At 44.4% G+C, this 15,645-nt stretch overlaps 1 protein-coding gene across 1 annotated transcript in view; it reads left to right on the forward strand.

Moving 5' to 3' along the window:
- AGBL1 (AGBL carboxypeptidase 1) overlaps positions 1 to 15,645 on the forward strand; it is a 924,602-nt gene that overhangs the window by 120,351 nt on the left and 788,606 nt on the right. The window contains exon 5 of the mRNA XM_089687659.1: positions 1,250 to 1,343. Coding sequence (XP_089543785.1) covers positions 1,250 to 1,343 — 94 coding nt within the window. The remainder of the gene's footprint in view (positions 1 to 1,249; positions 1,344 to 15,645) is intronic.

A 15,645-nucleotide genomic window follows, 5' to 3' on the forward strand; every position in this document is an offset into this window, starting at 1 on the left:
CCGGGGTCAGTAGGGGGCCCCATGAGATGCCCCTGGTACCTTTTTCATAGGCTTTTTTGAGTTTGGGCAAGGACACAGGGGCCCCATGATCCCCTATTGCCCGGGGGCCCCATGAGTTGTCAGTCCGCCCCTGCCGAGTTCACTATATGAACCACTGATGTATTTATACATGGAGATCATATCCCCCCTTAATCTCCTCTTCTGAAGAGAGAGTAAATTCAGTTCCTCTAATCTTTCCTCATAGCTGAGCTCCTCCATGCCTCCAATGTTCTTTTTTTCAATTGGTGCCCAAAACTGAATTGCATATTCTAGATGAGGTGCTACTAATGATTTGTACCGGGGTAATATGATATCTCTCTCTCTGAAGTCTATACCTCTTTTAATACAAGAGAGGATTTTGATTGTTTCTGAAACCGCAGCTTGGCATTGCATGCCATTATTAAGCTTGTGATCTACCAGAACTCCCAGATCCTTCTCCACCATTGATTCCCCCAGTTGTACCCCCCCCCCCCCTAGTATGTGTGATGCATGCAGATTCTTAGCCCCCAAGTGCAGAACCTTACATTTATCAACATTAAACCTCATTTTCCACATAGTTGCCCAATTACACAGTGCATTGACGTCGGCTTGTAAATTGGAGACATCCTGTAAGGACGTTATTCCACTGCAAAGCTTGGTGTCATCTGCAATGACTGAAATCAGATTTTTAATCCCAAACCCTATATCATTTATAAATATATTAAAAAGTAAGGGTCCCAACACTGAACCTTGGGGTACACCACTGACAACCCTAGACCATTCAGAGTATGAATCATTAACCACTACTCTCTGAATATGATCTTTTAGCCAGTTTTCTATCCATTTACATACAGATTTTTCCAAGCCCGTAGACTTTACTTTACACATTAGCTGTGTGTGGGGAACTGTGTCAAACCGTTTTGGAAAATCCAAGTATACCACGTCCACTGCCACCCCTCTGTCCAAGGTTTTGCTCACCCCGTCATAAAAATAAATCAGATTTGTTTGACAACTTCTGTCTTTCATGAATCCATGCTCTTTGTTGCTTAAAATATTTTTTTTCCAGGACCAAGTTATTTATTTTAGTCTTCAAAATCTGATACTGGTATTCAGATATTGGATTTCATGTCAGAACAGATCAGTGAATATATCCCTCTTAGTAATTAAATTTCCATATTTTTATTTAAATAATATACACTTTTCTTTCCATTTTGTTGTTTTTTTTTTGCAGTCCCTATCGGAGAGATGCTGGGTACAAATGGTGCCATAGAGTTACTTTTTAAAATCATTACCCCGTTTACCAGGAGAAATACACAAACCATCAAGTAGGTATCCAATTCTGTTTGAATTTTTTTTACATTTTTATCTATATTTATTTTCATAATATATATTTGTATAATATTGTATGTCAACTCAATAGGGTTAGTTTAATAAAATAAAATACATTACTCACTTCACAAGGGAATTGTCCACAAAGCTTAGTAAATGTGGTACAATTTCACTTTACAAAGAATACTCAATCCCCTGCAAGAAAAAAAAAAAACAAATCAAAAAGTTTTGCTTGCAAACGATTGGATGGTGGAAGTCACAGCAGGGCCAGATCTAGCCAGTCTGATATGGGGGTGCAGTAAAAAATGTCAAGGGGCACAGGATGTGAGGTCAGTTGTGCAGTGTAGAGGGGGTCAGCAGGACAGAGAATAGGGTCAGCAGTTTGTAGGGCAGTATATAGTGGATTATCAAAGCAGAAGACAGAAAGCAGCAGGGCAGTGTGCAGGGGGTTAGCAGAGAGTGTACAAGAGTCAGTAGGGCAGTGTACAGGGGGTCAGCAGGGCAGAGGACAGGGGTCAAAGAGCATATGACAGGGGTCAGCAGGGTGGAGAACAAGGGTTTTCAGGTCAGCAGGGCACAGGACAGGGGTCAGGAGGGTAGTGTACAGAGGTCAGCAGGGCAGAAGACAGAGGTCAGCAGAGAAGAGGACAGGCAGGGTCACTGTTGGCAGAGCACTCAGCAGATCTCTTCCTCCATCACCGCATTGCACACAGCCTGGGTACTAAGATCTCCTCCCCCCACATAGCACATAGCTGAGATTGGATTCCTTTACAGACACCATCTGCACAGTGTGTAGCTGGCTACTGCAGCTGCCATTCTGAACAGGGAATTTTAGCACTGCAGCATAACAGGCAGGTACACAGTGTGCAGATCAAAGCTGTGTTTGTAAGGAAATCTGATCTCAGCTACATGCTGTGTGGGGAGAAGATCTGTCGCTCTACGTGCCCTGTGTGCAGTGTGGACAGTGTCAGGGCAAGGTCTCTTGCACTCAGGGAGAGGATGACAAACTGCACCCCCTGATGTGTGAGTATCATGTCTCAGCATAAATCCCTCCCTCTCAAAAAAATACCCAGCTCTGATCAGCATGCTCACCCCCTAAAGATAAATTTCCTCTGCAAGCCAAAATTCTCACTGAACAATGTAAAAATGTTCCCTCCTTCCAGTCCAATCACCCCTCTCAGCACAAATCTTTGCCCCTCAACCCCACCTCCCAGCTTAAATCTCACCCCTCCTAGCACAAATCTACCCCACCTCAAAAAATTACCCCTCCCAGCACACATTGTCTTTCCACTAAAAATTCTCATCCTAATCCTATCCCCAAAATCCCCCTTCAAGAATAACCCTCCCCCCAGCACAAATCCCCCCAAATTCCTCCTCCTAGCACAACCCCCTCCAAATTATAGTTCCCAGCAGAAATTCTGCTTCCCCAACCAAATACCCTCAAATTCCCCCTCCTAGCACAAATATCACATATCCCCCTCCGATCTCCCCTGCTAGTACATACTCCTCCATTCCTCCTCCTAGTACATATCTCTCTCGAATACCTCCTTCTAGTATACATGCCCCCCATTCCTCCTCCTTGTACGTATCCCCCCTTAATACCCTGCCTAATACATACCCCCCAATCCCCCTCCTAGTACATATTCCTCCCAAGCCCCCCCCCCCTAGTACATATCCCCCCATTCTTCCTCCTAGTACATATCCCCTCCCAATCCCCCCTCCTAGTACATATCCCCCCTCTTAGTAAGTATCCCCCCCAATCCCCCCTCCTAATACATACTCCCCATTCCTCCTCCTAATACATATCTCCCCCAATTCCCCCCTAGTGCACCCCCCCATTCCTCCTCCTAGCACATATTTCTACCTATTCCTCCTCCTAGCAAATATCCCCGCCATTCCTCCTCCTAGTACATATAATCCCAATCCCCCATCTTAGTATATATCCCCCCATTCCTTCTTCTAGTAAATATCCCCCCAATTCCCCATCCTAGTACAGATCCCCCTCTATCACCCCTCCTAGCAAATGTCCACCCCACATTCCTCCTTCTAGTACATATCCCCCCCAATCACCCCTCCTAGCGAATGTTCCGCCACCATTCCTCCTCCTACCATATATCATCCCCCCCCTCCCATTAACCAACCCCCCACCTAAACAAAGTTCTTACCCCAAGCACAAATTATGGTTACCCCCACCCACTCCCCCAGCATTGTGTTCCCAATAAAATTCCCCCACCTGTAAGTCGCCACCGCCCACTCAAACTTACAGGCGGGAGATGATCACTACAGAGCCCAGAGGTGGTGTGAGCTGTGCTGTGCTCTCCCCTCTCCTGTAAGAACAGCTCCTCGGTACAGCAGATGGTAGCGGATCACTAGATTGGACTGTACAGCTTGATTACCTGCCCTCTATCTCATCCACGGACTGCTCATCTCCCTGCAGCAGCAAACATTGGTAGGGGGGTGGATAATCATACACTATATAGTCCAATCTAGCGATCCTGTGTGATCTACTGTATAGAGGAGTGCTCCCCTGACAGGAGGGCACCACCTCCCTGTTCTCTCCTCTCTTGACTAACAATAATAAATATAACAGACTTATCAACTTGGCGAAAAAAAAGAAAAGGGGAAAAAAGCCTAAAAAAGAAAACAAATGCAGCCACCACATTCTGCAATATACTAATACCACTTTAATGTGGAACTAAACTGTATCTGAGCACCACAAACTCAACATTTTCTCTATTAATTTCATTCTTAATATTCAACACCATTCCATTCGTCTCCATGTTTTATTGTGTATAGAAATCACATTGAAAAACACTCCCCTAGCATTTCTAGCCACAACCATCATGAGTAAGGGCAGATGATTCAAGTAGCAAAGTAGCAGTTACTTCCTGGAATCCATCTGCCCTTAGCCCTTAGCTCAGGCTTGCAAGCAGGAGGGTGTGCCCCCCTCCTCTCCTCCTTCAGATGAATAAAAAAAATGATTATATATATATATATATATATATATATATATATATATAAAAGCGTTAATAGTTTAATTATATGAATGAAAAAATGAGAATAAAAAATAAATAAACAAAAGATTATTAAAGCAATATTTAGTGTGACTTCCCTTTGCCTTCAAAACAGCATCAATACTTCAATTCTTCTAGGTACACTTTCTCACAGTTTTTGAAGGAACTCCGCAGGTAGATTGTTCCAAACATCTTGGAGAACTAACCCCAGATCTTCTGTGGATGTAGGCTGCCTCAAATCTTTCTGTTTCTTCATGTAATCACAGACAGACTCCATGATGTTAAGATCAGGGCTGTGGGGGCCAAACCATCACTTCCAGGACTCCATGGGGGCCGAACCATCACTTCCAGGACTCCTTGTTCTTCTTTACACTGAAGATACTTCTTAATAACAATGGCTAAATGTTTGGGGTCATTGCTATGCTGCAGGACAATCACATGCCTCCCTGATGGTATTGTATGATGGATAGGTATCAGCCTGTATTTCTCAGCATTGAGGACACCATTGATTTTGACCATATCTCCAACTCCATTTGCAGAAATGCAGCCCCAAACTTGCAAGGAACTTCCACCATGCTTCTCTGTTACCTGCTACCATTTTTCTGCATCCCAGTTCCTACTTTCATAGATAGTTGAGTCACTTAGCCTTGTTTTCATGATGGAGGTATGGCTTTTTTGCCGCAATTCTTCCATTAAGACCACTTCTGGCCATACTTCTGCCAGTTCTGTGCTGATGGCATGCCTGGACATCTTCCAGTTTTGAAGGGAAGTAAACACAATGCATTTTTCATCTGCAGCATTGTTTCCTTGTCCGACCACTTTGTCTGCAGTCCTCAAAATTGCATGATCAATGGTATCCTCAATGCTGAGAAATACAGGTAGATACCTATCCATCATACCATACCATTAGTGGGGCATGTGATGGGCTCCAAATTTCTTCTGCAGCAGGACAACAACCCCAAACATACAGCCAATGTCATTAAGAACTATCTTCAGTGTAAAGAAGAACAAGGAATCCTGGAAGTAATGGTTTGGCACCCACAGAGCTCTGATCTCAACATCATGGAGTCTGTCTGACATACATAAATAGACAGAAGGATTTGAGGCAGCCTACATCCACAGAAGATCTGGGGTTAGTTCTCCAAGAAGTTTGGAACAGCCTTTCTGCCGAGTTCCTTCAAAAACTGTGTGCAAGTATACCTAGAAGAATTGATGCTGGTTGAAGCCAAAGGGTGGTAATACCACTTATTGAATTGATTTAGATTTTTCTTCTGTCCACTCACTTTGCATTTTGCAAATTGATAAAAATAAACACTTAAAATATATATTTTTGAAAGCATTCTTACTTTACAGCATTTCTTCACACCTGCCTAAAACATTTGCACAGTACTGTGTATATATATATATATATATACACGCACACACTCTTCACCAGCCACTTTATTACACACACCTGATCAATTGCTTGGTAACACAAATTGCTAATCAGCCAATCACGCGGCAGCACCTCAATGCATTTAGGCATCTAGACGTGGTGAAGACGACATGCTGAAGTTTATACTGAGCATCAGAATGGGTAAGAAAGTGGATGTGACTTTGAATGTGGCATGATTGTTGGTGTCAGACGGGCTGGTCTGAGTATTTCAAAAACTAGTGGGATTTTCATGCACAACCATCTCTAGGGTTTACAGAGAATGGTCTGAAAAAGAAAATATCCAGTGAGCGACATTTGTGTGGATGAAAATGCCTTGTTGATGTCAGAGTTCAGAGGACAATGAGCAGACTGGTTTGAGATTATAGAAAGGCAACAGTAACTCAGATAACCACTTGTTACAACCAAAGTATACAGAATACCATTTTTGGACACACAACACCTGAAGCAGATGGGCTTCAGCAGCAGAAGACCACACTGGGTGTGGACCACACTGGGTGCCACTCCTGTCAGCTAAGAACAGAAAATGGAGGCTACAATTCGCACAGACTCTGCAAAATTGGACAATAGAAGACTGGAAAAACGTTGCTTGGTCTGATGAGTCTCGATTTCCCTAGAGATTTATGTGTGTGAAAATCCCAGGAGATCAGTAATAAAGTGGCTGGTGAGTGTGTATATATATATATATATATATATATATATATATAGTATATTTATTTATACACTGCTCAAAAAAATTAAAGGAACACTTTGAAAACACATCAGATCTCAATGGGGAAAAATATCATGCTGGATATCTATATGGACTGGGTAATGTGTAGGGTCTGATAATGGGTCCAAAGATTTCATCCCAGTTTACCTATTGGCAGTCAGGGTGCCATTGTCTAGCCTGCAGAGGTCTGTGCGTCCCTTTATGGATATGCCTCCCAAGACCATCACTGACCCATCACCAAACGGTCATGCTGAACCATGTTACAGGCAGCCTACAGCATGTTCTCCATGGCTTCTCCAGACCCTTTGACGTCTCTCACATGTGCTCAAGGAGAACCTGCTCTCATCTGTGAAAAGCACAGGGTGCCAGTGGCGGACCTACCAATTCTGGTGTTCAATGGCAAATGCCAATTGAGATCTATGGTGTCAGGCAGTGAGAACAGGGCCCACTAGAGAATGTTGGGCCCTCAGGCCACCCTCATGAAGTCTGTTTTCAATTGTTTGGTCAGAGACATTGGCAACAATGGTCTGCTGGAAGTCATTTTGTAGGGCTCCGGACGTGCTTATCCAGTTCCTCCTCCTGCTGATGGGTTAAGGACCTTCTGCGGCCCTGTCCAGCTCTCCTAGAGTAACTGCCTTTCCCCTGGAATCTCCTCCATGCTCTGGAGACTGTGCTGGGAGACACAGCAAACCTTCTGACAATGACACGTATTGATGTACCATCCAGGAGGAATTGGACTGCCTGTGCAACCTCTGTAGGGTCCAGGTATCGCCTGTGCAACCTCTGTAGGGTCCAGGTATCGTCTGTGCAACCTCTGTAGGGTCCAGGTATCGCCTGTGAAACCTCTGTAGGGTCCAGGTATCGCCTCATGCTACCAGTAGTGACACTGACCATAGCCGAATGCAAACCTATTGAAAAACAGTCGGAAAAGATGAGTAGGATAAAAACTGTCAGTGGCCTCCATCTGTAAAACCATTCCTGTTTTGGGGATCATCTCGTTGTTGCCTATCTAGTGCACCTGTTGTTGATTGCATTAACACCAAAGCAGCTGAAACTGATTAACAACCCCCTCTGTTACTTAACTGACCAGATCAATATCCCAGGAGTTTAACTGACTTGATGCTATACTCTGTAAAGTGTTCCTTTAATTTTTTGGGCAGTATATATATATATATATATATATATATATATATATATATATATATATATTGTAGGTGAGACGACATTCTTCATTGTAGTGTTGGTTCCGTGTTTATTTGATAGCCTTTTCTCCATAATGATTCGCAGCGGTCGTTTCTGTTTCCCTCTGCTCAGCGACCTTACTAAGAAAGGCGCACAGTGTTGAGTTGTACATTGACAAATGACTAGATAAGCAGGAAGTGCACTGATAAAAGAAGCATACTTATACAAGTGCTAAAAAAACAGCTCCTCTAGAAGTCTATAGACAAAGAAAACAATGCAAAGAATGTCAACTTCTGTCTTTTCTCAGCATTTCCAAAATAAAACAGCTTATTTAAGGACTTGAAGTTACTTGATTATTAATGTGCGCCTTTACACATAGATATTTAAAAATGTATTTATTCTTTTATTTTACTAGCTACTGTTGTTTCAGCTCTCCTTCTTTACTATAAAATGTCATTAATAATTTACTTTTGACTTTTACATAGAACTGTCATATTACGCAGTGCTTCACATGTTACAGTGACCCATACACATCAGACCCTTTCTGAGCTCACAATGCCCCCTCCCTACTCATACTGTACACATATTCAGGGCATGGAGGATGCTAATACATTTTTTAATTGTAAAAGCAAACAAGAACACCTGGAGGACAACTACACAGACACAGAGGGATCATACAAACTCCATGCAGATGGGTTCCAGGAGGGATTCAAAGGGTGCTGGCAGTGGTGTTGCTACAGGGGGGCAATTGCCCCCCCAGGTTATTCCTCACCTCCCCTCCCTGCTAAATTAGGCTGCCTGCAGTAGTGGAACTACAGGACCTCTCATGCTTCTCCACTATGACAGCAGCAGTGGCTGGCTTCTGCAGGAGAAATGATTCCTCCCTCCAGCAGATGGCAGAAATGAGAACTCACAGTCTCTGCATGGGAGAGGAAGGAGAACTTGCCTGGATTGCAGATGGGAACAGCATCTGTGAATACAAGGGGTTAGAGGGATGGGGGCACCTGATGGGAACACTGATGTATGGGGACACTGATTTATGGGGACACCTGATTTATGGGGACATTGATGTATGGTGGACACTTATGGATGGGGACACCTGATGTATGAGGACACCTGATGTATGAGGGCTCTGATGTGGACACCGAATATATGGGGACACTGATGAATGGGGACAGTGACGGGAACTACTGTTGTATGGGGACAGCTGATGTATGGGGACACTGATGAGGACAGCTGATGTATGGGGACACTGATGGATGGAGACACTGAATGGGGACGCCTGATGTATGAGGACACTGATGGAGACATCTGATGGATGGGGACAACTAAAGTATGGAGACACTGAGGTATGGGGACACCTGATGTATGGGGACACTTATGAATGGGGACACTGATATATGAGGACACTGATGGAGACATTTGATGGATGGGGACAACTAAAGTATGGGAACACCTGGTGTTTGAGGACACTGATTGAGACACCTGATGTATGGGGACACCTGATGTATGGGGACGCTGATGTATGGGGACACTGATGGATGGGGACACCTGATGGATGAGGACACCTAATGTATGGGGACACTGATGAGGACACCTGATGTATGAAGACACTGTTGTATTGGGATACCTGATGTATGGGGACACTGATGGGGACAGTGATGGGCAGTGATGGATGGGGACACCTGATGTTTGGAAACACTGATGAGGACACCTGATGTATGGGTACACTGTTGTATGGGGACACCTGATTTATGGAGACACTGATGGATGGTAACACTGATGAGGACACCTGATGTTTGGGGACACTGTTGTATGGGTACACCTGATGTATGAGGACACTGATGAATGGGGACACCTGATGTATGAGGACACTGATGGAGACATCTGATGGATGGGGACAATGAAAATAGAGACACTGATGAATGGGGACACTAATGTATGAGTACACTGATGGAGACACTTGATGAATGGGGACATCTAAAGTATGGGGACTCTGATGTATGGGGACGCCTGATGTATGAGGACACTAATGGGGACACCTGAAGTATGGGGACGCTGATGTATTGGGACACTGGTGGATGGGGACACTTGATTTATGAGGACAGTGAAGGATGAGGACACCTGATGTATGGAGACACTGTTGCATTGGGATACCTGATGAACGGGGACACTGATGGGCACATCTCATGTATGGGGACACTGATGTGGACAGTGATGGATGGGGACACCTGATGTATGGGAACACTGATGAGGACACGTGATGTATGGGTACACTGTTTTATGGGGACACTGATGGATGGGGACACTAATAAGGACACCTGATGGATGAGGACACCTGATATATGGGGACACTGATGAGGGCACCTGATGTATGGGGACACTGTTGTATTGGGAGTTGAGTGGAAGATGGAGTGAGGAAGTGCTGCTAGTGAGGAGCCTGGAAGGGGGCCCCAGAAGAGGGAGGGTCTAGCTACAGGCTGGGAACTGGAAAGAGGGACCTCCACTGTTCTACAGTCTACAGAGAAGGAAGCCTGTCTGCAGGGTAAGACCCCCAGCTCAGCATAAGGCCTGAAAGCAGCTTCACTTATTAAAGCTACAGAAACAGGACAGTGTGAGTATCTCTATGCCCCCTGGGCCTAAAAGGTAGAGGACAGTCAGGTGCCAGACCCAACTAGTTCTCCCTGAGACAGCATTCTTATGTGTCTTAGAATCCCTTGTCCTGGGATACTCAGGACAGCCAGATGAATGAGGAGATATTCATCTGGGGTCTAAAGAGGTTCATTAAAGGGGACTGAGTGCTCCTAGTAAAGACTGCTGATCTGTCAAGAGACAAAAGCCAGGAGTGAAATTCTTTCGGCTTTTTGTGCATAGGACATTTGTTCTCCATGTTGTTTCAGTTCTATTGGGCATCCCATATACCCTAGACCTCATTCAAGTTGTATAACCCTCAATTAAACAAGAAAAACAAATTTGTGGACTGTTCACTGACTTTAGCAGCAAGAGTGGTAAAGGCGTGTTGCCTGGCTGTACAGGAAAATAGGGGGACCCACAACCAGCGGCTCTCAAGGTGGTAGTGCTACACAGTAACATAATACTTTGACTCAAGGTGAGACCATGCTGAATAGCCAAGGAATAACACTGGAAACCACTGAAGTTAGTCACTTCACTGGGTATATGTAAGGTTTTACAACCACTTTAACCACTTCCTGTCTGGCCGCTGTATATAAACTGCTGGACGGTGGCAATCCAGGGGCGGGTTGTCGTTCATAAACAGCTCCCACCATTTTGGATTGTGCGCACTCCCTGGGAGCGCGCAGCATCGCGATCTGGTGCACGCTGTGTCTTCTGGACACTGCGGAACACCGATCGCTGTACGGGACCTTTGTGTGAGGTCCCGATCATGTGATCACTGATTGGCCAATCAGTGATCGCATGAACAGGTGTACACTGTACTGCTAGGGTGACAGTATGTTAAAAAAAAAAAAAAAAAACAACTAATAATATAAAAAATATATATAAATGTAAAAAAAATATTATTTTTGGTTATAGACTAATTTGGGTTATTATTTTTTTTACTAAATACATTTTGGCCAAGATTTATGAAGAAAGATTATTTATTTGCAAAATTTTGGGACATTTTCGTTTACCGTATTTTTCGCCGTATAAGACGCACTTCTTCTTCCCCAAAACTGGGGGGAAAATGTCAGTGCGTCTTATAAGGCGAATATGGAGCGGCCGGTGCGGTATTTCCACCGCGGCCGTGTCAGAATACCGGGCCGGCCGCTCAGCTCTGCAGAGGGACCTTACCTGTTCCTCTATCCAGCGGCGTGCTGTCTTCCCGGCTTCTGTAGTGTGGGCACTGGCATGACAGCCGGGTGCCAAGTGCGCATGCACAAGAAGCGGTGCTTTTTGTGAATGGTAAGGCGGTACCTGGGACACATGACAGATCCCAGAAGCCGCCGGACCAATCACAAAGCGCAAGTGCTTCTCGCTCATGCGCACTGGGCATCCGGCTGTCATGCCGAGCACCATTACAGAAGCCGGGAAGACAGCGCGTGGCTGGATCGAGGAACAGGTAAGATCAAAAAAAAACTCTGCGGAAGTAAGAGCGGGTACCTGTCAAATTCAGGTACCCGCTCCCCACCTCCCCAAAGGTCAGCAGTCATCTGTACTGTCTGCAGTCTCTGGTCATCCCTGTGCTGTCCGCAGTCTCTGGTCATCCCTGTGCTGTCCGCAGTCTCTGGTCATCCCTGTGCTGTCCGCAGTCTCTGGTCATCCCTGTGCTGTCCGCAGTCTCTGGTCATCTCCTGTACTGTGTCTGCAGTCCATTAGTTCAGAATTTTTTTTCCCTTGTTTTCTGGCTCTAAAACCTAGGTGCGTCTTATGGTCAGGTGCGTCTTTCATGGCGAAAAATACGGTATATAGCAAAAAAAATAAAAATCCCAGTGGTGAGTAAATACCACCAAAATACAGTTTTATCTGTCTCAAAAAAATGCTAAAAAATTCATATGGGTACAGTGTTGCATGACCGCGCAATTGTCATTCAAAGTGTGACAGCGCTGAAAGCTGAAAATTGGCCTGAACAGGAAGGGGGTGAAAGTGTCCGGACATGAATTGGTTAAGTTTTTATTTTTATGTACAGTAACTCATACCAGCTCATCAGATTCCATTTTGTGCCTCTCTGTCTTTTACATTCTGAGCAGACACTGTGTGCTGCTTAACTTAGAATATTTTAAGCATATCTGAACCCCCCAAAAAACAAAAACAAAAAATAATATATTGCAGCTTGCCAGTCCCTAAATGTTGGTGCTGTATTAGTTTTGTTACGCATTTTTTCCTTTATTGTCACCTGTGATGTGTTCAGTAACACACTCCCTGCCTTATGGTGTCTCCACTTTAGATGAAGGAGCAATAGAAGCAGCCTTGGATAGCAGCATTGTTAAACTGGGGGAGGGTAGTAGTTAAAACATCCTGGAACCCACAACACTGCTCCAGACCTGTTCTTCTGCTTTGTCTATGGGATAATATCCATCTACCACCCAAAACGCACTCTCCGCTCCACACAAGACCTCCTACTCTCCAGTTCCCTGGTCTCCTCCTCCTATGCCCATCTCCAGGACTTCTCCAGGGCTTCTCCCATTCTCTGGAACTCACTACCCCAATCCATCAGACCGTCACCTTCCCTCCTCACCTTTAGGCGCACCCTGAAAACCTATCTCTTCAGAGAAGCCTACCCCGCCAGGGGCGGACTGACCATTTGGAAACTCGGGCACTGCCCGAGGGCCCGGGGTCAGTAGGGGGGCCCCATGAGATGCCCCTGGTACTTTTTTCATAGGCTTTTTTGAGTTTGGGCAAGGACACAGGCGCCTCATGATCCCCTATTGCCCGGGGGCCCCATGAGTTGTCAGTCCACCCCTGTACCCCGCCCTCACCTAACTGCTGATCTCCTCCGCTCTTCTCACCACTCCATCCCCCACAGCTATTTCCTCCTGTACCACTCTCCCCTCCCTCGTAGATTGTAAGCTCCAAGGAGCAGGGCCCTCGAACTCCTCGTGTATTGTATTGTTTTGTTACTGTACTGTCTCGTGTACTGTCTCCCATTATAATGTACAGCGCTGAGTAAACCGTTGGCGCTATATAAATCCTGTATAATAATAATAATATGACTGCTCAAAAGATCCTGTTTTCACTTGTCATTGAAGAAAATAGATGAATAAGAGCTGTACTCCATTTTCCAATTTTCTGGATTATTTATTCAGCCATACACAAAGTAGCTGCGACCATGTTGTCTCAAACCAAAAACCATCACCCCCTTAACGCTTCACCATGATTGGAGATTAGAGTGCCATTCTTATGCATCTATTTTTTCAATGTGGGAGGACTAAAGATGGACTTTACATATGTATATGGACATATGTAATATCCTCCTAGATAGGAGCTAGGATTAGTTAGATTGATTGCTGGCTCGCTGTGTTCAGTGGAGCTGTGTGTATATTTGTTAGGTACATTTAGCTTGCCTGGCTGTAACCAGTGAGGCTGCAATTGATTAGTCAGGTCTGCTCGGTGTTCTCAGCTGCTGCCAGTCTGATGGCTCTCTATGATTTCCAGAAAATTGTAGAACTCTTTGGAACATAGGTGTGGAGCTATGCAGATGGCAGCATGAATATTTATAAAGGCCTGGCCAATCCCAGGGAGCAGGGCCCTGAAGGCTGCTGGGAGTCTATATATATATATATATATATATATATATACGGTAGGACACTGAGCTCTGGGTCTTTTCCTGCTGAAGATCAGTCCAGCCTGGAGGGCAGCCGCCCTCCAAGGAAACACTGCCATGTGCTTGCTGTTCGAGAGGCCTCAGGTGGGCAACCTGAGGGCCTGGATGCTGAAGCTACAGAGGGCTGACTGAGGGGCTGTCTGCTGAAGATCTAGTCAGGTATCACTGGAGAGATGTGTTGTTTGGAAGTTGGAAGGAGGCAACCAGCTTTCCCTGGACATTCTGTGAGTACAGACTGCTGTTAGAGATTTTAGAGACTTTTTGGCTGATGCCACCCCTCTTGCGCTAGAGAGTCAGAAGTGTGTTTGCTAAAGGGAACATCAACTGGTGTTCTGAAGATCGTAGTCTATCTAGTTCTCTGTGAAGGGACTCCGCTCTTGTTGCTCTAAAGAAAGAAGCCTGTGTGCTTTTACTGCTTCTGTTACAAAGCCAAGTCCACAGTCTGCTATATGCACAGATGTCTGCTTCAGCCTTACAGAAAGGAGTTCTCTGTCCTCAATTAGGAGTATCCACTCAATTCCCTCATCCCTATCCAAGATCTCCAAAAATAAAAACAACAACCCTAGACTGGTTATTGAGGAAACAAGTGATTGTCTTCATGTGCCTAGCTGTAGGGCAATCCACTGGGGAAGAACTTGTGCAAATTTCCAGTGACTCCTACAGGTGTAAGAGGTACATATAAGTGATTAAAAAATTGTAGCTAAACTCCAGCTAACATTTTTTAAGAAGTTACAGCAACGGTTTTTTTCCCTTTTGGGATAAAGCTTTTTACAAAAATGAATAAAAGCTGATCATTGTAAGCACCCCTGTCAGTGCTAAATGGTTTGTCCCCTACCCTCTAACTGCCACTTTTGCTGGATAGCTTGGAAATTGAAAACTAACAGACTTGTTGGCAGGATCACCAGCTGAAAATAAAGAAAAAAAGAAATTAAAAACAACAACAAAAAAACAATGCAGCCACAACATTTAGGGATTGGTAAGCTGCAATATATTACATTTTTGCTTTTGGGTGAAGATATACTTTGTTGCATAAGGTCACACTTTTGAGAAACCATATAAAGTATCTACAAACAATGCGGTACAGCCATATCTGTGAAAATTTAAACCACGTATTGCCATAATTTGATTATTTTTAGTCAATTTAACTGCAGTGAAATTGGAAAAGAAAGCAATTGAACATGTTGAAATGTTTGATTGTTTTAAATGAGGTTCTAGTGTGTGTGGAATATCAATCTATTTTTTTTCACCTCATCCAATCTTTTACGACATGCGGACAAATATCAGTCAATTAGAAAGCATTTGTAATTACGCTCATAATTTTAATTAAATCAAAGGAAAATTAACAAAACCCATGTAGCAAATTAAAAGAAAACACTCCCAAAGGAAACTGAAATTAAAAAAATATATTCACAACTGTTTTGCGTGTAGCAAGCTCAAAGTAGACACGTGTTAAAGGAAATATACGTTCTGTAACTGACATACATAATTGTATTAGAGTTAGAAACCTGTATCTACTTTTATTACAAAATTACATTTAACTGCTTGCTTCACAAACAGGCTACCTGTACCTCAATTCGCACATGCACACTGGCACGCCCCCGGGGGGTGCTGCTCCCACGACTGTTGAGTCCATGGGACACAGCGGTTTGTGGCATCTGGTGTGCAGCCCCATCGATCA

This window comes from Staurois parvus, unplaced genomic scaffold (genome assembly GCF_062004578.1).
Source record: "Staurois parvus isolate SC_StPar_1 unplaced genomic scaffold, SC_StPar_1.0 ptg000432l, whole genome shotgun sequence".
Taxonomy (NCBI): domain Eukaryota; kingdom Metazoa; phylum Chordata; class Amphibia; order Anura; family Ranidae; genus Staurois; species Staurois parvus.